This window comes from Puma concolor, chromosome E2, assembly GCF_028749965.1.
Source record: "Puma concolor isolate L17-30 chromosome E2, mPumCon1.1.hap2, whole genome shotgun sequence".
NCBI classification, from domain to species: domain Eukaryota; kingdom Metazoa; phylum Chordata; class Mammalia; order Carnivora; family Felidae; genus Puma; species Puma concolor.
This window is the reverse complement of record NC_141681.1, coordinates 55,491,173-55,515,755: the sequence shown is the minus strand read 5'-3', so window position 1 is coordinate 55,515,755 and position 24,583 is coordinate 55,491,173. Positions and strand designations below refer to the sequence as shown.

General features: G+C 56.1%; 3 protein-coding genes, 1 long non-coding RNA gene and 3 other non-coding genes across 11 annotated transcripts; 6 read left to right on the top strand and 1 right to left on the bottom strand.

Annotated features, from left to right (window-relative positions):
• Window positions 1-485: 485 nt before the first annotated feature.
• Window positions 486-5,300, top strand: LOC112850831 (uncharacterized). Of its 4 annotated transcripts, none has more exons than XM_086690552.1 (5): window positions 486-1,609; window positions 2,024-2,301; window positions 2,862-3,008; window positions 4,663-4,791; window positions 5,095-5,300. In XM_086690552.1, the coding sequence occupies exons 1-5, from the start codon at window positions 732-734 to the stop codon at window positions 5,160-5,162; spliced, it is 1,500 nt and encodes a 499-aa protein (XP_086546678.1). In that variant the 5' UTR covers window positions 486-731; the 3' UTR covers window positions 5,163-5,300. The 4 variants fall into 4 exon arrangements, with proteins under 4 accessions (XP_086546678.1, XP_025770146.2, XP_086546681.1 ...); XM_025914361.2 differs by having other exon boundaries at window positions 487-1,609; window positions 4,663-4,794; window positions 5,095-5,299; XM_086690555.1 differs by lacking the exon at window positions 5,095-5,300 and having other exon boundaries at window positions 488-1,609; window positions 2,956-3,008; window positions 4,663-4,774.
• A 2,283-nt stretch (window positions 5,301-7,583) lies between these two features.
• LOC112851199 (Friend virus susceptibility protein 1-like) lies at window positions 7,584-12,810 on the top strand. 2 transcript variants are annotated; one of them, XM_086690550.1, is made up of 3 exons: window positions 7,584-7,695; window positions 10,987-11,029; window positions 11,400-12,810. In XM_086690550.1, exon 3 carries the CDS (start codon window positions 11,461-11,463, stop codon window positions 12,334-12,336), a length of 876 nt encoding a protein of 291 aa, XP_086546676.1. In that variant the 5' UTR covers window positions 7,584-7,695; window positions 10,987-11,029; window positions 11,400-11,460; the 3' UTR covers window positions 12,337-12,810. The 2 variants fall into 2 exon arrangements, with proteins under 2 accessions (XP_086546676.1, XP_086546677.1); XM_086690551.1 differs by lacking the exon at window positions 7,584-7,695 and adding an exon at window positions 8,946-9,264.
• On the top strand, window positions 9,285-9,375 carry LOC112851450 (small nucleolar RNA SNORD88). The gene has a single exon (XR_003222770.2). It is a non-coding gene; the product is annotated as a small nucleolar RNA SNORD88 (small nucleolar RNA).
• LOC147573766 (small nucleolar RNA SNORD88) lies at window positions 10,801-10,902 on the top strand. Its single transcript, XR_015245182.1, has one exon. It is a non-coding gene; the product is annotated as a small nucleolar RNA SNORD88 (small nucleolar RNA).
• Window positions 11,241-11,332, top strand: LOC112851449 (small nucleolar RNA SNORD88). The gene has a single exon (XR_003222769.1). It is a non-coding gene; the product is annotated as a small nucleolar RNA SNORD88 (small nucleolar RNA).
• Window positions 12,811-14,827: 2,017 nt separating the features above from the next.
• Window positions 14,828-19,315, bottom strand: ACP4 (acid phosphatase 4). Its single transcript, XM_086690549.1, has 10 exons — window positions 19,217-19,315; window positions 19,041-19,145; window positions 18,867-18,953; window positions 17,681-17,827; window positions 17,244-17,342; window positions 17,045-17,140; window positions 16,236-16,368; window positions 16,069-16,151; window positions 15,509-15,633; window positions 14,828-15,265 (listed from the first exon to the last, which is right to left on the bottom strand). Exons 1-10 carry the CDS (start codon window positions 19,313-19,315, stop codon window positions 14,893-14,895), a joined length of 1,347 nt encoding a protein of 448 aa, XP_086546675.1. The 3' UTR covers window positions 14,828-14,892.
• Window positions 19,316-22,511: 3,196 nt separating this feature from the next.
• Window positions 22,512-23,001, top strand: LOC147573765 (uncharacterized). Its single transcript, XR_015245028.1, has 3 exons — window positions 22,512-22,634; window positions 22,723-22,782; window positions 22,903-23,001. It is a non-coding gene; the product is annotated as an uncharacterized LOC147573765 (long non-coding RNA).
• The last annotated feature ends 1,582 nt before the right edge of the window (window positions 23,002-24,583 follow it).

Genomic DNA, 24,583 nt, shown 5'->3' with positions numbered 1-24,583 from the left:
TCCCTGAGGTCTCAGGAAAAGGTGAAGAAAGACAGAGACAGTGGAGAGAGATACTGAACTTGAAAAGGGAATAAAAGGAGGAAATCAATTCAGGAAAGGCCCTGGGAGTGGGGTGGGGTAGGGGCAGGTAGAAGGAGGGAATTATAAATTCAGATCTCAGGCCTTCCAGAAACTGTAAGAACTGATCTCAGAAATGCTGGTGCCCCAGTGCTGGTTCAGCCCCGCCCAACCCTGGCCCTATTCTGGCCCCTCTCTGACCCTGCGCTTTCTCTACCCTTATCATTCTCTCCCCCTCTCCCCCACCTTTGCCCAGTCCTGACATCTCTCAGACCCAGCCATGACCTCTTCTTGACCCAATCCTGACCCTGCCCATACCTCACATGGAACCCACTCTGACCCAGCCCCAGCCCCCATGTCACTCACACAGGGTAGAGCATGAGTCCATGGGCAATGTCCCAACCGCCTGGAATCTCTCCAACTGTCATGGAACCTCCGCCCCAACCCCAGATGCAGGCCAGACTGAAGCCCTGAGGCCTGCCTGTGGACAGCAGGAGAGACCAGAGAACACAGAAGAAGGGTCAGAGAGACCCAAACCGCCAAGGGCCAAGCCTGAACCTGGGAGGGAGACCAACAGACTTCTAGGTGGCCATGGAGGTGCCTGGAAAGAGGGGCTAAAAGCAGTTGGTGACTGTTTAGTGCATCTGGGGACTGGTCTTACGCTGCATCCCCACATGTCCCAGAGGCCCCAGTCTGGACCCCAGAGCACCCAGCCAGGTTTCCTTCCAGGAGCTCCCAGTAATACTCGAAATGAGACCGAAGTCTCTCCACCAATTACTTACAGGCCCCAGGTCAGAATCCAAGACTCTCAGCCCATTATCAACAGTGGCCGGGTCAGCATCCAAGAGCCCCCGCCCATTATCCATAATCGCCGGGTCAGCATCCAAGAGCCCCCGCTCATTATCCATAATCGCCGGGCCAGCATCCAAGGGCCCCCACCCATTATCAACAGTCACCGGGTCAGCATCCAAGAACCCTTGTCCATTATCCACAATCGCCGGGTCAGCATCCAAGACCCTCCAGTAGTCCACAGTCGCTGGGCCAGTATCCAAGATGCGCCACCCATTATCAACAGTTGCTGGGTCAGTACTGAGGACACGCCATCCACTGTGAGCGGTCATCGGCTCAGCATCCAAGATACACCGTCAGTTACCTACAGTCACCGTTTGAAGACCCAAGATGTTCCACCAATTTTCCAAACTCGCCACTTCAGCATCCAAAACTCTCTATTACTTCCTCACGTCTCCCTGAACAATGTAGAGTCCCTTAACTACAATAGTAGTCAAGTCCGTAGCCAAGACCACCTTCCAACAAGTCAGAGTCCTTGTTTGAGTACTCAATGCCTCACATTGCCAATCCGGGCCAAAGTCGATGTCCCCCCTTCAATTACTCACAGCCCCACGGCCAGTGTCAAAAGCACTGATTCAATCATCTGGACCACCCAGGAGAGTTCCAAAGACTCTATGGACAGCTCCCTATACAACCTAAGTGCTCTAGACAACAATATCCAGAGCATACGATCAAGCAGATCTGCTGAGATGGATTCTGGCGGGTGAGAGGCAGGGGTCCAGGCAGTGGGCCAGGTTCTGGGCTAGGATTCTGGGGGAGGGGCAGTAGTCAAAGGTCAGCGACCAGAAGCAAAGCCAGTCTACTGGAAACTAGAGGTTGGACCCAAGTGAGGCTGACCCTGGGTAGGGCATAACATAAAGACTGCACCTATAATTCAACCTAAGAACTGAACTTGGGGGTGGCAGGGTCTGGAAGTTAGATCTGGAGGCAAGGGAGCCTAGAGGCTAAACATCTAGAGGCAGGACCTGAAGGAAACAGGCCAGGGAGAATGGACGTAGAGAAGATAGTCTGAAAGCTACACTGGGTGGGTCATGGTCTGGTCTGGCAGTTGGACTGGGGTGGCTGGGCTGGGTGGCTGGACTCAGTGCTGACCCTGGTGGTGGGTGATCTGCTACAGGTGTCAGAGAAGGAGTAAATGCAGCTATTCACAGCTGCCCATGGGCTGGCGGCTGCTGCATGGAGCCAAGAAGATCAGCCGTCAGGTGAGCCTGGCACTGAGCCTGGCTGGCATGGTGATCATCGGTCTCATCACCCTGGGCCAGCCCTGGATCCACTTCCAGGTTCCATTGACACCCCCTGGGGATCCTGATGGCCCCTCGACCATCCCCATCAACACCATCTTCTTTGTGCAGTGCCCTGACATCTCCTGCCTTCATGAGTACGACCAGAATGCTTGTAAGGCCTGCCCTATACTCACCCTTCCTGGGACTCATCTCTCTTCTTTGTCCCTGGGACCCTTCTCTGCCTTCTCTAGGATGGTCTTCACTGCCCAGGGTTAGTCTTCCCTTCTCTGGGATAGTTCTCACTACCCCCAGATAGTCATCCCTTCCTCCAGATGGTCCTCATTGCCCCAGGATCATCCCCACTGCCCTATGCTCACCTTCAATTACATGATACCCATCCCCAGAGTCCTCTTAACCCTAGGATCTTACACATTATCCTGAGACTTTTTCACCCCAAGGAATCTTTCCTCATCACACAGAACTGGTTCCTCAATTCCCACCCTCCTTCTCACTGCCCAAGACACTGTTCTCACTGACCCAGAGGTGTGCCCTCAATGCTAAAGGCATCTGCCTTAATATCCCTTCTCTACAGCCCAATTTCAATTTTCTTAAAATGAGAAAGAAAAATTTGCAAGGGAGAGGGTTCAGGAATACTCCCAGCCTCATGGGGGACCCTGTCCCCCATGCTCAGTCGGAAGGCCTCTTGGTGCTCTGATTTTCTTCCTTCCCCAGACTTGTTGGACTTTGCCTGGGCCTTTCTCATCCTTGCCAGTATTGCCGGCTTCTGCCTCTGCATCATGCTCATAAACATCATCTTCTTCACCAGCTCCAACTTACCTGTGCTGGACTTCTCCAACGTCATCATCAGCATCCTGACAGGCATGGCAGAGAGATTTATCCCTCAGGAACCAAGGCGAGGAGTACCTTGCCCAGTGCCCATGATGATTTCCAACCCCCTCCCCACCACATTCCAACACCATCCTCATCCTCACGTACATTGCCCATCCCAGCTCTATCTCCCTCCAAATCTCTGATCAATCCCAATAAAAAATATGAACTTCCAACAACACAACCTCATCTCCAGCCCCAATACCAGCCTCCAGTTCACCTGTCACCTCTCCACATCCCCACCCCCCGTTCCCATTTTATCTCTTTCCCATCTCCAAACCATCCCCACTACCATCCCCAACCCCTTTCCAAATCTCAGCACTCATTCCAAATCCAACCCAACTCTATCACCTGTGAACCTCACTTTCAAACTCAACCAAAACCCGTCCCCCACCTCACCTTCTGTCCTCACCACTCAAACTTCAACCTCTACCCAATACCCATTTCCAGTTCTGACCCAGCCCAAATCCTTTCTCCCCCCCCCACCCCCTGCCCCCTGTCCCCGGCTCTGTGATTTTGTTCAAGTTACTTAATCTTTCTGAGCCTACAGTTTTCTGTAGGGTGGGGGTGAAATTTCCTATCACGTGGAGATGTAGTGAGGGTTGGATTAGAAAATGTTGGCACCTGATGGAGCTATTTAACCTTGCACAATTCCTTACCACGATAATCCTTCCACTTGACCCAAATGTCTCAAAATTGATATGCTAATTCTAATTGATTAGAATTAGTCTAGTTTTCAATTTGCATTGCCAAATCACACTTTTTAGAAAAGGAGCTGGGTTGGCACATTAATTTGGAAATGAAGGATATTACGTTCCTATCATTTGTAATGATTGACCACAGCTTTTAGTTTTATCAGGAAAACATTTTTGGACAATGATAGCAAAGTCAAGAGTAGGAAACATTCAACTTCCTATTTCCTTGTTTGCAAATAGTATTTATCCAATTTGTCTGGTAGCTCTTCCCAATTGTTTACATATAAGGTACAAAGGGTAGAAAACACCTCAGTTTTATGTCATCTAATATAAGACATTTTTCTACAAAAAAAAAATCTGCTCAGTCTTTTTAATTAAATGAGAAACACCTCTTATATTATTTTTCAACCACATAAAGAAAAAATGACCCAGGTCTTCACTACCTGAATTTTTTTTAGGTTGAAATATGCAGAATGAGTGGGTTCCTAGTCTACTTCTTCAGAAGCCCAAAATTAAAGACCCAATACAATAATAATCATCATCATCATCTCAATTCTTGTGGGCTCACTGTGTGCCAGGAATTGTGCCAATCTCAACAACTCCTCAGGACAGCCCAAGGAGATGAGGGATAATCATAAGATTATGCCCATTCTACATATGAAGGAAGTGAGGCTCAGAGAGATGAGTAGTTACCCTAAGGTGGGAGGGAGAGGCAGGACAAGAGCTCTGTTCTGGTTGGCCGCAAAGCCTATGGTTTTAGACACAACCCAATGGTCCCAACGTGCTCTACCATGACATTATCAAGAGCCTGTTTTCGTGCCTGCACACAGAGGTACAGGGTGGCAAAAGAAACTGGGAGAATATTGAGCAAGAGCCAGGCAGCCATACAACTACGGGCAGGGGTCTGCACACACCTGATGCCCAGCTTCCTAACACCTGTACTCATGCAGGGGCCAGCATGATACTGGGCATCCTGTTCTACCTGATGCAGGCCCATGAGTACCTGCAGGAAGGCATGACCTACACTCTGGGGCTCAGCTTCTACCTGGCGTGGACCGGCATCTTTCTCTTCCTGATGAGTGGTCTGGGCTGGGCTGGGGTTGGGCTTGGGCATGGGTCTTCAGGGATATGGCTAGGGACTGAGTGGGACAGAGTTTGGGATGAGGATGGGTTGTGGACAGGGCTGGACAAGCTGGGATTGAGGTGGGAGAGGAGGGTGGGGTTGGGCATAGGGCTGGATGAGGGGATGGGGTTGGGTTTGGGTTGGGAAACGGATTGGGGACAGGGCAGGGGTGTGATTGGGCTTGGGAAAAGAATCAGGATCTGGAGTAGGCTATGAATGCTGCACCTCACCCCCTCTGCTCTCTTCCTTCCTTCTTCAGGTTTCCTTTCCTATCTGAACTACATGAAATTCTGGTCCATCCTGGCGCTCCAGGCCATCTGGACTTGATGGCGCTCCAGGACGCAGGAATGACCCCACCGCTGGCCTGCTCCCACAGCTCCCTGCCAAGCACTTGACAACCCTACTCTCTGGTCCCCCACCCCCACTGAGAGTCTTGCCCTTTTCGGTCCCCTCTTAATCCCCCCCACTCAGATTAATAATTTAAATAATCTGTACCTTTTGCCCAGAATATTCTCTTAGCTCAGTACCTTCTAAGTGTTCTGTGGAAATGCCAACTCTCACGGGGGCCATCCCTTGGGCCCTCTGGGGTAGAGGGACAGGTGAGGGAAGCGATTCAGAGGAAAGAGAGGCAAGGCACAAGGTCAACAAAGAGGCTGTGCCAACGGTTCCTGGCATACATACAAATGGTGTCAATCAATATTTGTTGAATAGCTGATTCTCTCCAAGCCCTTAGGGCTTCATCTTTTACTTCCCAGACCCCCAATAATGTGCCCCTCCTGAGGTAAATTCTCCCTGCACCCACACCTCACCTCCTGCCCTTACCAGCAGCCCGTCATCACTTCCTCTTTCTTCTCGCCAAACTCCTCCAACACAGGGCTGTTCTTTTTAAAAATTGTCTGTCTGTCTATCTATCCATCCATTTTTAAGGCTGTTCCATGTAGCATATTTTTGCTATCAGAGTCATTTGTTGAACAGGGCACGGTTGAAACTCAAGTACAAATTTATCTCACTACCTGGGTCCCCCTACAGGCCCTTGACCTGGGGGGTCCCCTCTACCTCCCTTTCACACAGTGGTTAAGCTGGAAGGATTGAGTCTAGGCTCTGCCACCTACTAGCTCCGTGACCTGTGTCCAGGCATTGACCCGTCTGGGTCTCAGTTTCCTCATCTGTAAAATGGGGGTAATGATAGTACTTCAATCTAGATAGAGCTTAACATAACACCTAGTTTGTGCTCTTGAAGGGTTGCTAAAATAATCCGCTTCTCTCCCACAAAAGGCTCTCAAATTTGTTCCTCTTTAATGAAAATAAGCTGCAACTATATGCCAGAGACTGGATCTATAGCAGTGATCAAACTAGACACACATCCTTGTTTTTATGGCTTCACATTTCCGCAGGGAGGCAAAACAGATATGTTAGGGGTAAGTGCCATGAGGAAAAACAAAGGAGGGGAATAGAGATGGGTCTGGGAAGGGGCAGGGGCTCTATGCCAAGGTAATATCTGAGCAGAGACATGATTGAAGAGAGGAGAGCCATGGGGATAGGTTGGGGGAAAGGATTCCCGGCAGAGGGAACAGCAAAAGTTCTGAGGTACAAACGTCTTTGGCAGGTTCCAGAAAGATTAGGGAAGCCAATTACTAGTGTACCCTGAGCAAGGGAGAGGGAGACAGGGACAGAGGGGGAACAGTGGCGAGGTCCCTCTGGGCCTTGTGGGCCACAGTGAAGACTTTGCTTTTTACTCTGGGTGAGGCAAAAGCCAGTGAAGAAAGGTCTCCTTTTCTTAATATAAGGATATGTTCCTTTTACATCAGACTATAAGCTTCGTGGGAGGTGTCTCCTCACCGGAAGAAGACAACCCAATGTTGTGTTGTCTTCTAAACAATGTGTGTTCCACTCACAGAAGGGAATATTTGGCCCCCGTTTAAGGAATGAGGTCACTCTGTACTGATCCGGGGGAGACTATTTAGGGGACAAACTGGAATGAAAAAAAAAAAAAATCGCTACCCATAACATGTGTGCGTATACAGCCATAAAATAAAAAGTCCACACCACACTGTTCATAGTGGCGACTCTGGTGAGTAGGTTTGAAGTAGAGGAGTTTCCTTTTTTATCTCTGAAAAGAATGTTTCCAATCAAGTCAGCTGAAAGACACTCCTTAGAGCTTGAACCCTCCCTACCAAGGATCCAAGCCCCCAGGTCTTAAACCATCTAAACTGGGGGGTGGAGGGAGCACTTCCGGCCCTCACACAGCCCAGGAGTCCTGGCCCCCATCCTCCTCCTCCCTTAGATCCAGAAGCCCAGCCTTTCGCCCGGGCGTCCAGGCACCGACCCCTCCTCTTGCTGCGCGGAACGAGCCTCTCATTCTGCGCCACGCTAGCGCTACCCCAGAACGTCCCCCGTCGATCTCGGCACCGGCCCCGCCTCCCATTCCTGCCTGCGGACTCAGTCTGGGTCGGCCCCGCCCCTTCCAGCCAAAGCTCGCGCCACTGCCGCGCTGGCAATTCCAGGGGCCTCCCTTTCTGGCTCTGTCCCGGCTCGGGGTCCTTCCCCTTTGCCGCCCGCCTTTGGTGCTGTCCTCAGAGTTGCCTGACGCTCATGAGAGGACAACGGGCCCTGATATTCCCCTGCTTTTTTTCTCCGCCTCTAGGGACAACATTGTATCGTCTGTTTAGGAAGATTTTTGGAGGGAACAGGCATTATTCGCTTCCCCAAGCACCAAAGCTGGATTTCCGGCCCCGGCGCGTGTGTTGGACGCCTCGGGGCGGAGCCCGGGCAGGGGCTTGTGGCGGGCCTTGCGAGCGGCGCGCACTATAAAGCGGGACGCGAGGTCGCCCGCGCACGCTTTGAAGAGAGTGAGGGTCGGGTGAGCTGTTTTTGCCTTATGGCTCTTTTCCGTCTGCGCGGCCGGGCGTTGGGGTCTGGGTCGCTCCTGTCGTGAGGTGCCCGGGGCTGCGGCGGGGCGGCCACGTCGTCGCGTGGAAGGGGTCAGGCCCTTGTGAGACCCCAGCGCGCGCTCCGAGGCGAGCCTGGGGATCTTGGCGGGGTGGGCAGTGGCGTCCGAAGAGGCTGGCGGCCCTTTAGGGGTCCTCAGGGTGGGGAGGACTCCTGCCCCCGGAGCGAATGAGGGTTTTCAAGGCCAGCGCTCCTTGGCCCCGCAGCCGGGCTGCGCCATTTCTGTTTCCCACGTCGCAGAATTCCGCCATTTTGTCCGTTTTTCTTGGGGGCGGGAGGGGGGGGAGCGCGTGTGACCCTGAGTTTTTCTTGCTGAGGTTTTCCACTTCTGTGCTGGCTACATGAGCTTCCCTTAGGAAGTCGCTGTTTTTTTCCATTCCACGTGGCTGGCATTTTATGCAACCTGCAATAAAGATATGGGGGAGGTAGAGGCAGGATCTCAGGGTTTACCAAGAGCTAAAGGGAGTGTGGAGTCTCTAGATGAATTACGGGGTTTCTGAGAGCCACATGGGTGCGGTCTTAGGAGACAGCAAGTGGGGCCTTTAGCCTCAGGAATCATTCGGACACTGTCCCTCCAAATACCAGAGTTTTGTGTTCACCCCATGCACGAGTTTCGGGAAACGTTACTTCTGAGCTAATTGGTCCTTAATTCAGGTCTTGGACTTCCGTTTCCCCATCGCCGAGGAAGCCCGGCCCCGGGGCAGCTAGCTGATTTTCTATGTCCCTATCGAGACCCAGCAAAAATCCTCCCTGAGTTTCCCACTTCAGGCAGCCACCTGAAAATCTGTCGAACTTCATCCCAAGTGTTGCCCTGTCACAAGTGGAAGGATTTTTTTTTTTTCCTCCATCACTGGCGCGCCCTCTTTGTGCCATTTTCCAATGTATTCCTTTCTCATTCCCCTTTTTTTTTTTACTTGTTAAAATCCTCACACGTGCGGGGAAATACACATAAGTTTAGCATTTTGCCATGCTTGCTTTATTTCTGCCTGGTGTTCTGAAAGCACGTTTTTAATTTCATCAGAAATAATGGGGTCTCCTGTGTGCTTTGTGTCTGTGGTTCCTGAGCCCTCTCCAAAATGTCTTCCTCTGGTCTGTTCCAAAATGGTTGCAGAAAAGGGTCTCTGCTCATCGAGAGTGCTGCTTCTATGTTAGGGTTGGGTTTTTTTCCCCCTAGGAGAGCTCCCTCCTGCCACCCCGGTAGGTTCTTCAAGGGATTTGCACCTTAGCAGCTTTCACTGTCAAGGGTTAGTAGCAGGTGTAGCCAGTGCCAAAAGTCTGTAAAATTAGGCAAGAGGAGGTAGACACTGGGTTTTCTCCATGTAGGGGGTTTGACGACGGTCCCCTTGTGGACCGGTGACACTGGGGAGGTGGGGTCGCCTGGGGTCTGCACAGGAAGAATTGTGGACTTCGATACCCTCCTGGTGGATTTTGTGCTTCCCAGGCTCTAAGTGCAGTTAGTTGGGCCTCTCTGTTCCTGAAGGTGAGTGGCCTTGGGGACCTGGGCTCCTGTGATGTCCGGCACTGGGCTCTGATCACCCCTGAGGATTCAGTGCGCCACAGGACCTTTGACACCTGGGGATCTGAGGAGCCCTGGTTTTGATGTCTCTGGACCCTCCCAGACTGTCTGTTCAAGTCCTTCCTGTGTTACAGGTGCGTCTTCAAGCAGGGGGACCGGCCACTAACATCCCCTCTCAGTGACAACTCTTGCTTCCGCCCGCCCCCCCCTCATCTAAAATAACCTTACCCTCTTTGGGATGACTTCACATCAGATAGCTCTGGGACCTAATTTATGTGCCAGCATTTGTGCTGGAGATTTACATGCAAATCCCTGTTCATTTATAGCAGTGGAAATCCAGCCAGAATGGGGCCGGGTCCAAATCCCAGCTCTGCTGTTCATGGGCTCAGAGAGCTGGTCTCCTGAGCCTCAGTTTCTATATCCGTAGAGCAGGCACAGCACAGCCAGCAGCATATGGGCCCGAATCCTCTGCACGGTTGGGGGTGGGTGGTGGTGATACTTCCTACCTAAAGGTAAGGGTTGGACAAGATGGAGAATACACGGATTGTGGCAGGAAAAACTGAACATGTATTTGGGTTTCAAGGAAACGGACCAATTAAAGCTGATTTTCAAAGTCAGCAGAAGAAAAGAAACAAGCTGTCAGCACTTCTCACTGTTCACACTGAGGGGTTTGTAGATTGAACTTGGACTGCCCTCCTTGGATGGATACACTGATACAGTTAGTAAAGTTACCCTCCACTTTACACACTAACCATTGTTTAAAGTGACCCTTTATCTAGAGAATGTTGCACAAATGTTGCAAAGAGCCCAGTCATAAAATGGGCACGGGACCTGTTGTCTGAAGAGAAGCCAGTGTTCTCTGGTCTGGGGCGATTTGTCCCTGGTCCTTGGATGTCGGGAGTGGACAGAACGATGGCCGTGGTGCAGTAGGATGCAGGCATGTTCTCTGGGAGAGCTCAGGGGTGTCCGCTCTCGCCGGCACTTTGGGGGGAGAAGCTCCTTTCCATGTTTGGTGGGGGGGGTGCTCAGTCTGAGGGCCTGTGCTCTTCTCCTGAGGCGTCCTCTGCGGAGCTCTGAATGTTTGCTGCAGCGGAGAGGGCGTTTCCGGGAAGATGGGGTAGGAAGTTGCCGTTTGTGGAGGGACGTGTGAGGGGAGAGCAGAGCTGGAGGCTCTGGGAGGCAGCTAGGGAAGACAGACCTGGGGTGCAGGCTGAGCAGGTGTGGGGGTGTCTTCAGTGGAGCACTGCTTTGAGCTGGGCGGGGTGGGGGTTGGTGGTGCCGAAGTCAGTTGTGGCGGATCATTACGAGGTGACGGCCAAGGATAAGCCACAGTGAGGCTTGGTCAAGGGGCATCAAAAGACACGTGATCAGGGCTTCTTGGCACCCCAGTGGCCGGGTATTGTGGTCATTTGTCCTGCCTGGGTGAGCTCTCGTCTGTCCTCCCCCTTAGAACTGGAGCCAAGTGGCTCTGTGACCTGAGTGAGGAGGGCAAGGGCACCAGGGCCCCCATGATGTCCAGCACTGGGCTCTGACCTCCCTTGAGGACATGGTGCCCCCCCCCCCCCCCCGGGACCTTTGACACCCAGGGGGTCTGAGGGGCCCCACTCTGGGGACAGAGGGCTGGGGGCCGTGGTTGCCTGTGTCCTGCTGACCAGCTCTTCCCCTCCGGCTCCTTCCTGTCTGCAGGTGGTTCCTCCAGAGTCAAACAGTGCCGCTGTCCCTGTCCTTGGTAAGAACAGAAGAGGCTCCTTACTGGCCGTACCATAGCAATAAATCTATCGTGAAATATGTAGATTATGGTAATAATACAAAAGCAAATGCCGAGTGGTTGCCCAGAGCTGGGCCCCGTGCTAAGCACTGGATGAAGTGTGGGGCGGTAAGGGGGAGGACACAGGAGAGATTGCAGCGACCCTGTCAGCGCTCCTGAAGGGGCTGGCTTGGGACCCCCATGATGTCTAGCACTGGGCTCTGACCTCCCCTGAGGACATGGTGCCCCCCCGGGACCTTTGACACCCGGGGATCTGAGGGGTCCCGGTAGGGGGGAGGTGCTGGGGGGTGTGGCTCTTTCCCCACCTGACGGCCTCTCCCCTTCCCTGAAGCTCCTGCCCAGCAGCACCCCTCCTGGCTTCCTGCTGCTCCTTGCAGGGGACAGCCATCGTCATGGCCGAGCGAGCACTGGCCCCCACCCAGATGGGGCGGGGGGACCGTTACTACACGTACACCGAGCTCCTGGCCATCTCGCGGCGCTTCAAGCAGAACCCCAACGAGCTCATGATCACCTGGATCCTGCGAGTGTATGACCAGGGGGGCCCGGCCCTGTCCTTGAACTCTGGAGAGCTGGCGCTCCTGGGTGACCTGACCGGCGATGCCATCTTCAACTACCACTGCAAGACGCTGCGGGGTGGCTGCCAGACGCTGCTCACCTGGCTGCTGCTGGCCTGGCGCCAGCGCTGGGAGTCCTTCCTGCACTTTGAGGCCACCGAGCTCCCCTTCCGCCCCTGGACCACCATGGAGGAGGGCATCCAGCTGGTGCGTGAGCTGGGCATGCTCGAATGGATCTACCGCGAGCCGCCCTCACCCCCCGCGCCCGAGCAGGGGCCCTGGCCGGCGCCCGAGGACGTGCCCTTCACGCAGGGCCTCCAGCGGCGCCTGCTGACGGCCGCGCCCTCCGAGCTGCGGCTCTCGCTGGTCAGCCTGCTGGTCAAGGGCATGACGGTGCTGGAGGCGGTGATGGAGATCCAGACCATCGCCGACGTGGGCCTGCTGTGGCGCCAGAGCCAGCCGGGCCGCGCCAAGCTCATGTTGGGGCCCAACCCGACGCGCAAGGACCTCACGGGCTGGCTGCTGAGCCATGGCGTCCCCAAGGAGAGGGTGGACAAGCAGCCCACCAAGGTCCTCCTGGAGCTCTACATCAAGGAGGCCAAGCGCAGCCGCGGCCACCCTGCCTACGTGCTGGGGGACGAGCAGCCCCCGCCTCCCCCCTACTCAGACCAGGCCTGTGGGGAGGAGCCGCCTGCACCCGTGCGCCATGACTAGGCCCCCCCGGGCACAGTCTCCCCGCTGCTACTCTGTGGGGTGGGGTGGTGCTGGGTTCCAGGAGAGACAGAGTCCATGCCTCCTGAGCACCCCCAGGGGGGACTGAGGGGTGGTCCGTTTGCCCTTCTCCAGACTCGTGGGCCTCTCTGAGTGCTTGAGGTACCCTTGCCCCCTGGCACCCTATCGGCGTCACCAGCCAGAGTGGTGGAGGGGAGCGAGCCGGCCAGTAGCCCTTGGGTGCCTGTGCCCCCATCCGCAGGGGCACATCCCATTACATTTCAGTCTGTTACACTTCAGGCCCATTGGCATGGTGGGCGGGCACCCCCACCCTGCCCCACCGGCCCCCAAAGCACTACAGGCCAAGTGGGATCTCCGCACAGCCCACAACTTGAAAGCACCTTGAAGTTTGTACCCTTTTTCTTAAGCTATTTTTAAATGCAATGTTTTTACCTAATAATTTAAGCATGTACAACACTTTGGTTTTCCGGGTGCTTCTTTCTGACTTGGAATGATTTTCTCTTGAGTGTGTGTGCGTGTGCGCATGCAATGCCTGCCTTCTAAAGTGGACTTTTGCTGTTGGCTCACCTCTGCTTTCTAGTTGGATGTGTGGCATCTGGGCCGGGTCTGTCACACCTGGGTTGAAAGTGTTGGGGCCAAGAATCACAGCTCCATGGGGACAGACCACCCGGATGGTCAGCACTAGGCACAGGGCACTCATTGAATATGCGTGTCGCTGTGTCTGAGCTGTCCTAACGGACAGGGTTTGTGGTGTGGTCCTGGTGTGAGATTGCATCCGGAACCGTCTCGGGGCAAGGGCAGGGGTCACGCAGAGGAGCCCCCATCTTTCCACAGGCCATCTCAGTATGCTGAAGGCTGGGCTCCTGTCATCCTGCTGGAGCCACTTAAAGAACCTGTGAGTTCTTTGGGTCAATGTAAGCAAGAAAGTGCCCGCCTCTCCAGGGATACATGAAGACCTTCTGAGGTGTCCTTATGGATGGGTCTGTTGGTGGTCTCAACGTAAAGGACAGGGGGTTCTCCGGCTTTTCCAAGCTGTGCAGGCAGGGCTGCTGACCCCAGTCCAACCTTGCCCAGCCCTTTCTGCACCCTCCGCCCAAGGTCGAGGGGCTTGCACCTTATTCCCCCTGGGGGGGGGAGGTTTGGGGTCCCGTGGCTAGGAGTAGCTTCTTGCTATGAGCACCCGCCTCCCACCTGTAATCACCTGCATCCCAGGCTCCCCACTGGTGGTGCTGGTGGGTTCACACAGACCACCTGATGTAGGCATGCTCATCAGTGTGACACGTGGGTTATGGCCTTTGAGGGGATTGGTGTCTGGGCCCAGGCCACCCAGGGGGAGGCAGCCCCCAGATTTGGCCACCCAGTGCTTGCCACGTGGTGGAGAGAGTGATGTCTCCCCTCCCGGGTTGAGAGGTTCAAGTGCAGGGGCACCGGAACGGGCCTGGAACCAGGTGCCCCCACAGGGCCTGCTGTTTTATTAGTAGGTCTGCAGGAGCATTTTTTAGTCTTCAGTGCCATCCGGTGCTACATTTGCGAGGATGGAAACGGCCGTCTGCCCAGTACGGCAGCGGCCAGCCACGTGTGGCCGGTGCAGCTGGGACCTGAATTTTCCACTTTATTTAAATAGCCCCATGGGAGCCAGTGGGCACACAGGCAGGTCCCACCCCCTGCAAACTTGCAGTCCCCAGAATGAGAACGTCACCGGCCCTGCCTGCTCTGCTGGCCTCCAGTTTAATGGCAAGGGATGTGGGGTCTGAGTCTCACCTCTGCCAAAGGAGATGGGAGCACGGAGGCCAGTCACGTGCCGGGAGTCACAGAGCCTCAGGTTTGCCGGTGGCTTTGGCCCTTGCACCTCCTTGTGAGCTGTCCCTCTGCGCCCACGCTTGAACCCCCGCCCCCCCCCCCCCCCCGGCGGCGGTGGAGAAGACTAAAGGTGACAGGCCAAAGCCAGGTTGGGTGACTGCCGGGAACCAGTTCTCAAGGGAGTGTGTGACCCACGGAGGGGCTCACTGAGCAGGCGCGGCTCTGGTGCCCGCCAGGTGCGCGCATCACGTGCTGCACCTACAAATGCATGTTCCCGCAGGCACTCACCTACCGTCCGCTCCCATGCACCCGCATAAATACACCCGCACATGCAGGCACGCCCACACGCGTACAACATGCACAAATGGAGGCTGCGCACGCACCGCACGCACGCGCAGAGGCCTGTCACACGGACACGCGCATTCTTGTGCCAACACGTATATGCAGACCCCTCACAGGCACCCAAATAAGCGCAGAAACATTCGCACAAGTGTCTGTACGCACGTGCACGCACGTGCCATATACGTGTGCACAAGCCGCCCTTCACGCAGGCCCCCCCACACAGGTAACAGCACGCGCGTGCGTGCGCACGCAGACCCGCCCGTGCCTCCGGGAGCCCTCCCCTCGGTTCCCACGGGGCCGGGCGCACACAGTAAGTCACGGGAGCCAGAGCAGCGGGTGAGCAGACATGTTGGGATGCAATGGCAGCGCGGGAAAGGGGGCGCCCGGTTTCCCAGCTCACACGGGGCCCCCCCAGGCCCGCAGGCAGCCGGGTCTCCAGGCCAGCAGGCCCAGCCCCATGCTGAGCCCCGCCAGCACCGCCACGGCCCCGGCCAGCAGGGGCACCACCGTGGCTGCGGGGAGAACACGGGAGTGTGAGTCGTGGGACTCGGGCCCCCCCACGCTCCCAACCCAACGCCCGTGGCCGTCACCTGCAGGGGTGGCAGGCTCGCGGGAGCCGTGGCAGGGGACCCCGTGAGCCGGAGGCCGGGCGGGGGCGGTGAGCTGGCGGAAGCGGCCTAGTGGGCAGGAGCCCGGGCACCCGGGGAGGTTGAGGGGCAGGGGCAGGCCGGAGGAGTCGTTGCGGTAGAAAAGGGAGATGGTGACGTTCCTGGAGGGAGACAGGAGGTGGTGGCACCCGAGCCCCTCCCCACCGCCCCCCTGCCACTGACTTAAATCTGGAGAAGAGGAGCCGAATGGGGAGACTGGGCTCCTGACTCCCACCTGTCAACCTCCAAGTGCCATCCGGGGCAAATACCCCTCCGGGCCCGGGCCACGCCCACTGCCCGGGACCCCACGTCTCTTCCCGCGACAGTTCTGTCCTGCCCCTTCCTGGGCGCCACCCCCTCCTTACCCAGCATCCTCGTCCGGGTCCCCGAGGTGCCTGCGGAATTCAAAGCCGAGGCAGGCGGCATACGGCGGGGTGTGACCGTCATAGAGACCCAGGGCTCCCTGGAGGGCCAGCAGAGTGCTGTCGTGCTGCGGGTGGATCCCAGGGCTGAGACAGGGCTCCTCTCTCCACGTCTTGTCTCTCCTGAACTCTAGGCTGGTGCATCCAGCTGCCTCCCAGATGTCCCCCGGTTCCCTTTAGCGCCACCCCCCAAATCTGCTCACCTTGGAGGCAATCCCACTAATTGCAGGTAATCATTTAATAAAGATCGGTCAAGTAGACGCAAAAATATGATCGGGCAGTTCAGTTAAACAGCCTGTCCTTCCAGAAGAGCTAAACTCTCTTACAACACCATCACCTCCCTCCTTCCAGACTGTGTACCTCTAGTGAAACGGTCTGAGAGTATGGTTTGGAGATAAGCTACCCAAGGCAGCGAGTGGAGGTTCCATTGGGACCACCCCACCGGCTTTTCCTCCCTCATCCCTGTGCCCACATGGCACTGCCCCCCCTTCCCAAAGACTCACAGCTGAGTACATAACCATCTTGAGGGGCAGCCCTAGGCGCTGGACCCGAGAGAAGTTGGCAAGAATAGCATCCAGCAGGATCCCTGAGGGGGCAAGAACAGAGCGCTGGAGAAGCCCCCAGAGGAAGGCGCTTTGGCCTCCCGGCATCCCAGCCCCAACGGCCTCACCCCCTGTCAGCTGGGCCTTCTCGGCTGCCCGGGGTGGACCCACATGGGCCCCAATATCCAAAGCTGAGATCTGCGCTAGCGTCCGTAGGACATTCGGGGAGGCCCAGGATGGGAGGGGAAGACCGTGGGCTTGCTGGAGAGAGACAGGGAGAGGAGACAAAGTGACCAGGACATCCTGAGCTCTCCATGCTCCCCTCAGACCACCCCCCCCCCCCCCGCAGTGCCTGTGCTGTCCCGTTAGCTGCAGCCCTCTCCCCCACCTCCCTCATCGGAACCCCTCATGGGCCGGATCTGGTCAAAAAGCTATGGTGCGGCCGATAACAATCATGAATTAACAACGACCATCACCGTCCAGGAGCCCTCACCCACGGACCCAGAGGTGTCTCAAACTTCAGACGTCTGGGACTTTAGAAGGGTCCGATGGTGGCGTCACCATCTACACCAGAGCACCTCCAGTGCAACTATCCCCACCGTGCAACTAGGATGATTTTCACAGCATGTTGGTTTCGGGCGCTTCTCCCCTGGCAAGGAAACTAACAGGAGGAATGACAAACACACAGCCTCCGGCCTCCCTGCGGGCCTCACTGTACGCCCGGCACTGCTCTAAGCACATGGCATGGATCTCGATCGTTACAGAAACCCCAGGAGGTGTTGATATGTGCGTTGCTGTCCCCACTGTGCAGATGCGCAAACTGAGGCAGTCAGGTTAGGGGACTTGCCCGAGGGAACACAGGGAGTGAGCAGCAAAGCTGGGATTTGAATCCGGGTGTCCTTGCTGCCTTGGCTGGGTGGGTGGGGCGAGGGCTCACCTGGCACATCAGCGTGTCCAGAACCTTCCACGCCCTGCGGAGCGGCTCTCCGACCAACGAGAGCCCCGTGTAGTTCTCCAGGTGAGTTAGGAAGTCCTAGGTGCACCGGGCTGGGTGAGTCTAACGGACCTCCTCACCCCTCCCTGCCCCGCCCTCCCAGCCACACCCCTCCGGGCCCCGCCCCGCCGGCCCCGCTCACTGTCCAGCCCTCCAGGGCGGTCTGGTACTCCGCTGCCTCCGTGGCCTCCCTGAGCAGCTCATGGTATCGGGGACAGCTGCGCGTGGGGAACCTCAGCAGCTGGGGGAAACTGAGGCTCAGAGAGGACAGCTTGACTGGGACCCCAGTCACAGCAGAGGGCGCGGAGAATTGGGGCTGTGGAGGCCTTGTCTCTGGTCCAAATCTCTTTTCAAACTACGCGGTCCCTCCCAGATCTGGCCGCGCCACACGGGGATGGCAGGTCACCTCACCTAGACAGCTCTCCCCGGGGGAAGGGCTCACTGCCCCAAGACAGCACACGCCCCCAGGAGCCGCTCAGCTGGGCCAAACTGCCTCTCCCAGCCACTGGCTCCCTCCACACAGAAGTGTCTGTCTCTCTCCATCCCTCCCACCCCCCTGCACCTGCCCAGCCCCCTGACCTTGTCCTCGGTGACTGGCACTGTATGTACAGGGATGGGCCTCCAGGCAGCCTCTGGGCGCCCCGGAGCAGCCTCGGGGAACAGCCCTGCGAGGTTGGCCTGAGCGCTCTCCAACGTGCGGTCAAAGTCAGTGCTGCGAACATACACCTGGGGTGGCAGGGAGACAACAGGCAAGGGGACCAAGGTCGGGTCACAGGTCAGCTGCAGCAGCAAACCAAAAGCTTCAGATTCGGTTCGGGGTCAAAGATTAGGGGTTGGGAGTCAAAACCCAGGGCAAATTGGAGCGTCTGGTTGTCAGTGTTGGAAGTTGGGATCAAGGGTCAGAGGTCAGTGTCAGGAGCAGCCAGGTTGGAGGTCAGAGGTTGGGTGAACATGTGGGACCAGAGGGGTCAGTGGCCTCATTGAAAGAAAGGAAGATCAGAATTGCTGGTGGCTGGAAGTTGGAGTTCAAGGTTAGGGGGGGAGGTTGAAGGACATGGGACCAGAATTCAGTACATGTCTATCAGGGATCAGAGGTCAGAGGTCAGGAGGAATGCTCCTATTGGGGGGTGTCAAAAGACAGGGAGGAAGTTCAGATTTGCTGAAGGGCAGAGATCAAAGATGGGAAGTTGGGAGGGCAAATTGAACCTGTAAGGGTCAAAGTCACAACCAGCAAGTTTTGGCATCAGAAACCAGAGGTCAGAAAATCTGGACAGAGTTGGTGGGAGTCAGAAGAGAGAGGTGAGGGCAGGAAAATAAGGTCAGGGTTGGGGCGCCTGGGTGGCTCATTCGGTTAAATGCCAGACTCCTGGTTTCAGCTCAGGTCATGATCTCACGGCTCATGGGTTCGAGCCCCGTGTCAGGCTCCGTGCTGATGATGCGGAGTCTGCTTGGGATTCTCTCTCTCTCCCCCTCTCTCTGCCCCTGCCGCTCCCCTGATTGCGTGCGCTCTCTCCCAAAATAAATAAATAAACTTAAAAAAGAAAAAGTCAGGGTTGACGGAGGTCAGAGGTGAAGCATATTCATGCTGAGGTGGGGTCAGAGGTCAGTATGAGTAAGTCAATGGTTTGGAGGTGAGCGATCAGAACTGGGGTGCAGGTTGGGTTATGGGGGAGGTCAAAGGCCAGAGGCAGAGGCCCATGGTGAGTGTTGGGGTCAGTGGAGGTCAGAGGGTCAGGAGGCAGGTGAGGGTCATCGTGGGCAGTACCTCCTCCCGCCGGTACTCGGGGCTCAGAAAGGCCTCATAGCGGTTCCTCAGGAAGCGGCCCAGCTCCAGCTGCTGGCGGACCCCCTCCTGAGGACAGAGCAGGAGTCAGCAGACCCCTCCCTGCCCCGCCCACTCCTCCCCCCCCCCCCCCCCGCACCCCAGTCAGCCTCTCACCCCAGTCAGCTGGCCCAGGCCCCTGGGCCACAGGACAGTGATCGCCTCCTTGTGCGGGTCGGTGGGATAGGAGGCCAGCGGGGCCCGGTCGCCGTGCCGGAACACCTGGGGACAGGACCAGGTCAGGGCCGGCCTGGGAGAGGCGAGGGGCCAGGCCGGGGCGGGGGACACCTCACCACAGCCACAAACACCAGGGGTCCTTCCGGCAGGGCCTGGGGCAGGAGCAGAAGCAGGATAGGTCCAGCGGGGAGGCCCCAAAACCCTGGCCCGGCCATCTCCACACAGCCCAGACGCTGAGCTCAGCCCACTGTCTGTGCCGCAGCCCCACCCACTCATTACCCCTGCCTCAGCACCCCCAGAAACACAGGTCCCGGCATGCCTGTCCCGGGAGCCAAGGCGGGCTCCTGGGATCGACTCCCCCCCCCACCGCACCCCCAGGCCTTTGGATTAGCCAGTGGATTAACCCATTTAATCTCCTCTGCGACTCTAGCAGGGGGTGATATGGTTATCACCGTCCCCATTGTGCAGCTGGGGAAACTGAGGCACGGCGGGTTAAATCATTTGCCTGAGCGGGGCGCCTGGGTGGCTCAGTCGGTTGAGCTTCCGGCTTCGGTTCAGGTCACGATCTCGCGCTTCGTGAGTTCGAGCCCCACGTCAGGCTCCGTGCTGACAGCTCAGAGCCTGGAGCCTGCTTCTGATTCTGTGTCTCCCTCTCTCTCTGCTCTTCCTCCACTCGTGCTCTCTCTTTCTCTCTCAAAAATAAATAAACATTTAAAAAAATTAAAAAAAAAATCATTTGCCTGAGGGAACACAGGCAGTGAGTGGCAAAGCTGGGATTTGAACCGGGGGCCCTTAACCTGGGTGCAGAGGAAGGCAGAGAGACCCCCACCCAGCCCCACAGTCTAGACACATGCTCTGCCTTCTTCTCCCTCCCCACCACCACCAATCGGTTTTTTTCCTATTCTCACCCCTTAAATGTTGGAGCTCTTTGTAGCTCTCTCGGGCTTCTTGGAGATGTCACCTTCTTCCGGTGCTGCCCACAGCTGGCCCAAGCCAGCAGGGCTCAGTGGTTGAACACCCAGACCCCGGATTTGGACAGGCTGGGTTCCAACCCTAACCTCACCCACCATTTACAAGCTGTGCAACCATCAGCACGTTACTGCGCCTCTCTGTGCCTCAGTTTCCTCATTCATAAAATGGGAACAAGTACAATCTGTACCCCCAGAGAGTTGCTCTGAGGGTTAACGAGTTCAAATATATTAGCACTTAGAACAGGGGTTTGCGGACCAACTACTAAATAGTTATTTCTTGCTGTGTGACAAATTACCTGAAAACTTAGTGGCTTACGACAGTAGCCACTTATTTCTTGAAGTTTTGGTGGGTCATGAATTTGGGAGTGGCATAGCTGGGTGGTCTCGGCTTAGGGTCTTCACAAGATTGAAGTCAGGTTGTGGCTGGGGCTGCAGTCATTTGGAAACTTGGGCCACTTTTTTTTTTTTAATGTTTATTTGGTTTTGAGAGAGAGAGAGAGAGAGCCCAGCCTATAAGCGCAGGAGCAGGGGAGGGGCCAAGAGAGGGAAACAGAGCATCCAAAGGCTGTCAGCGCAGAGCCCAATGCGGGGCTTGAACTCACGAACCTCGAGACCATGACCTCAGCCGAAGTCGGACGCTTAACTGACCGAGTCACCCGGGCGCCCCTAACTCGAGTCGCTTCTGAGCTCACCAGGGCGGCTGCTGGCCAGAGGCCTCAACTCACCACCACATGGCCGTTGGTTCCTCCCACAGTGACTGACCAGGAGACAGCAGTGTCTCTTGCAGCCTAACCTCAGAAGTCTCCTCCACTATTCCCACCCTATTTTGTTGTTTTCGCAGAGCAGTCCTGTCCCCTAAGGGAGGAGCCCCCATGAGTGGGATCAGTGCCCTTGTAATAAAAGACACTCCAAGAGCTCCCTTGTCCATCCAGCACCAAAGGGCACATCCAGAAGCTGGCTGACTGTGAACCACCAAGCAGGCTCTCATTAGACACCAGATCTGTCAATGCCTGGACCTTGGCCCTCCAGCCTCCAGGAAAGTGTGAAATAAACGTGCGTTCTCGATAAGTCATCCCCTCTATGATACTCTGCTGTAGCAGAATGAATGGAATGACACCCTCTCCGTGTCAAGACCCCAACTTAAGCACCTCTGCAAAGTCACTTTAGCCATGTGAGAGAAGGTGTTCACAGGTTCTGGGGATTAAGGCATTTCAAGGCCATTATTCAGCCAACCACGCAAGTAAACATGGGGAAACACGCTGGTTCTTCACCCACTGGCCGACCCCAGCCCTTTGATCTACTTCAGGACCTTCTCTGTCCTATTCCGTGCCCTTGAGACAAGCCCCTGTCTTCAGCTCGGTCCTGGTTCCCTGTCCTCTGGATAACGATTGGCCTCAGCAGGAACTCCAAAGATGAGATGATAGATAGATAGATAGATAGATAGGAAGATAGATAGATAGATAGATCCTGGGAGGTCCTATTTTCTTTATTTTACAAACTAGAAAATTTGTCTAAGGTCACCCCACTCGCAAGTGCCAGAGTTGGGATTCAAACTCGTCCAGCGGGAGGTCCGTGCGCTGCACTGCCCGCGCCCGGCTCCCTCCTCTGGGCATCTCTCTGTCTGAGAGCTGAAACGGAAGGGTACAGTGTCACCTCTGCCACCTCGTCTGACCTTAGCTGGGAACATGGGCGCATCCAGCAACTGAAAATGTTACCGTTCTGCGCATGTCCATGGGTGGCCGCGAGAGGGCAGCGGGTCTGCGTTTGGGGGGATTACAGATAATGTAGCGAGTAGGCGAATTCGCAAAGATGGAATCCGCGGGTAACGACGGGCGACTGTACTTGTTTCTTTACTCTCCCTATTTCTGGTGACCTGGGAGTGAGTTCTAAAGGCGTCACGGACGAAGGGTTAGATGTCTACGATACTAGCGGGAAGGCTGGCGGAGTAAAACTCAGGGACCGCCAGGGGGCGGTGGGAGGCGCGGGGCCCGTGGCCCAGAGGTGGGCAAATCGCGGCGGCCGGCGCTCCCACCCCTAGAACTGGTGGTGACGAGGCTCTGGGATGCCCCGTCTGACTGCTGCTTCTCCCACCCTTGTGTCCGGCAGCCACTGCTGGAGGAAATTTTGTCTGGGCCGCCTCACGTCCTCTCCAGGCTCCCAGCCTCCTCCCTGCTCCAAGACACCGACACTCAGAGCTGACTGGGTGCCTCCCCTGTTCACAGCCTCCCGTGGCTCCCCAGCACCCCGGGGTGGGGGGTGGGGGAACAAACTCCTCAGTGTTGGAGGTCTGGGTTCTCCAGTCTCAAGTGTCCCGATCCCAAATTCAGACACTACAGGTCCTTTTCTGCGTCCGAGCCCCCCACCCTCAACCATCTGCCCAATGCACCCCCCACCCCCACCCAGAATGCCCTTCTCTCGTCACCACGGCCACCATTCTGGTCTCCCAGGCAACCCCTCTGAGGTTCTGGTGGCTGATCAGCTGCCTCTGGCTCAGAGTCCAGGAAAGGAAGAGGGAGGTCAAACAAGTGTGCAGCTCAAGGCCATGGCCATGAACTTTCAGGAAGTGAGGAGGGGGCTGGCAGGGGGTGGGGGGAGGCCTGGGGAGAGGGAAGGGAGGAGGGAGGCCCTGACTTCTGACCCCTCCCCCCCAGAACGTAACCCTGGCCATGGCCGTAATCACCATCCTTGCCTCCATCTACTTCTTCAACAAGGTGAGTGGGCAGAGGGCAGAGGCGGCCGACTGAATCTCTGACTCTGCGGCCCCTACTTTATTGTCTTAGCCTCTCCTCCTCTCCCGTGCCTCTGTATATCTCTGAGTCTTCCTCCCTCAGGCTCAGCGATGAGAAGACATGGGACGCCTAATCCAAGAGCATTCCACCCTGGATCATGACCCTGGCCTCTGAGACCAAATAAATGTGACTGCATCAGCATATCCTGTTCCATGGTACCACCCCGGCTGGTGCACAGCCTCCCGGGCTCCATTTGAGTCTCCGAGTCAGAGGGAGGAGGGGCCGAGGGTCCAGTCTCCTGGGTCTGAGGAAGGAGAGGGCCAGAGGGCTGGACTGTCCCATTTGAGGCCAGGAACCCAGAATCTGAGCCGGGTTTTGAGGGACGAATAGGAGTCTTTCGGGGAAAAAGGAGAGAAGAGGAAGGACATTTGAACTTTGGGTGCAAAAGCACAGAGAGGAGAGAGAGCAGGGCTCATTCACCTGGCATCAGCACAGACTGGCGTACTTCAGATATACTCCTCTCTGAACCCGGGTTTTCTTCTCAATCGGACAAAGGCAAAAATCTTTGTCCAGTGGGCCCAGGCCACAGCCAGAACAACTTGAGATCAAAGACATGAATTTGTCAGCTGCAAAAAGTCGGCAGGTATCATCTTCATTGCTGTATTGTATCGACACATCTTGCTCTTTTCTGAGAAAACTCCTATTCAACCTTCAGTACCCAATGCCAATGCCCCTTCCTATGGAAGTGTGCGGACCTCCAGGCCGAGAGTCTGTCCCCCGCTCCCTTACGACCCTCCTCCTCCCCACTCCCTGCCTCATCCCCAGTAGACGGAATGCCCTGGGTGACGCCCCAGCCTTTGATGGAGCTTCCTCCTCCTCCTCATCTGGTAAACCATTTCATTTCAACGCAACATCTGAAAAGGCAGCTTCTGAATAGGGTGGCCGAACATCCTGGGCTTCTTAGCAAAGGCCTAACAAATTTTGATTGGGAACGGATTTACAGCCTCGCTACCATTTGGGCTCGCCGACGGCAAACACTTTGGGCCCGTTGCAACGTTAAGTGGTAACAACGCCCTCTTCAATCCTCGGAAGCGGCCTGATAGTTTTACTTACAGGAGGCCCTGGTTGCAAAACCAGGAGTAACCACACGGAGGCGGTGTTGGACCACGTTCCCAGCCAGAAGCCAGTCCGCAGGGCTCCGTGAAGGAAAACCCGAATTTTGGAGACCTTCCTCCCCCTCCCGGCCCAGGGTTTCTCTCTCCCGGGATCTTCGCCTTGCTCCCTGTCTCCCTCTTCCAGCTCTTACAGGGATCCTGCTACACCCAGAGTTGACCCTGTCGCTCCCTGTTCACAGCCTTCCCGTGTCCCCCACGTTCCTCGAGGACAAGAGTCCCAGCCCCTCAGCCTGACATTGGAGGCTGTATTCCGACCTGACTCTTTCTACTTTTTTTTTCTTTTCCTTTCTTTGGCTTTGCTTTGCTTTCCCTTTCTTTTCTTGTCTCAATCTCACCTACCTCCTACACACCCCCGCCCCCCAGTATATCCTTAACCACATATAACTCAGAGATAGTAAAAAATGCCACTCCCCAGTGCCTTTGCACATGCTGTGCTCGCTATCCAAATTTGCATCAGCTTCCTCTGGAAGGCTTCCTAAAACCCCACGTGATCCAAGTGAGGCTGCCTGCTCTCCCCTCCCATCCTTCCTGGCTGTGACTGGGAGCTTGAGGGTGGGGTGCACAGAATAGGATCTGACGCCTACAGGACCCCCAGCGTGGGTCTGGGC

What these genes read in the sequence shown, in the direction of transcription:
- LOC112850831 (XM_025914361.2), top strand. Translation starts at nt 732, where the DNA reads ATGTCCCAGAGGCCCCAGTCTGGACCCCAGAGCACCCAGCCAGGTTTC. An exon ending in CATCATCAGCATCCTGACAG is followed by an intron (nt 3,009 to 4,662) that starts GCATGGCAGAGA and finishes GTACTCATGCAG; the next exon opens with GGGCCAGCATGATACTGGGC. An exon ending in CTTTCTCTTCCTGATGAGTG is followed by an intron (nt 4,795 to 5,094) that starts GTCTGGGCTGGG and finishes TTCCTTCTTCAG; the next exon opens with GTTTCCTTTCCTATCTGAAC.
- ACP4 (XM_086690549.1), bottom strand. Translation starts at nt 19,315, where the DNA reads ATGGCCGGGCCAGGGTTTTGGGGCCTCCCCGCTGGACCTATCCTGCTT. An exon ending in CCGCCCTGGAGGGCTGGACA is followed by an intron (nt 17,141 to 17,243) that starts GTGAGCGGGGCC and finishes CGGTGCACCTAG; the next exon opens with GACTTCCTAACTCACCTGGA. An exon ending in GAAGGCCCAGCTGACAGGGG is followed by an intron (nt 16,152 to 16,235) that starts GTGAGGCCGTTG and finishes TTGCCCCCTCAG; the next exon opens with GGATCCTGCTGGATGCTATT.
- LOC112851199 (XM_086690550.1), top strand. Translation starts at nt 11,461, where the DNA reads ATGGCCGAGCGAGCACTGGCCCCCACCCAGATGGGGCGGGGGGACCGT.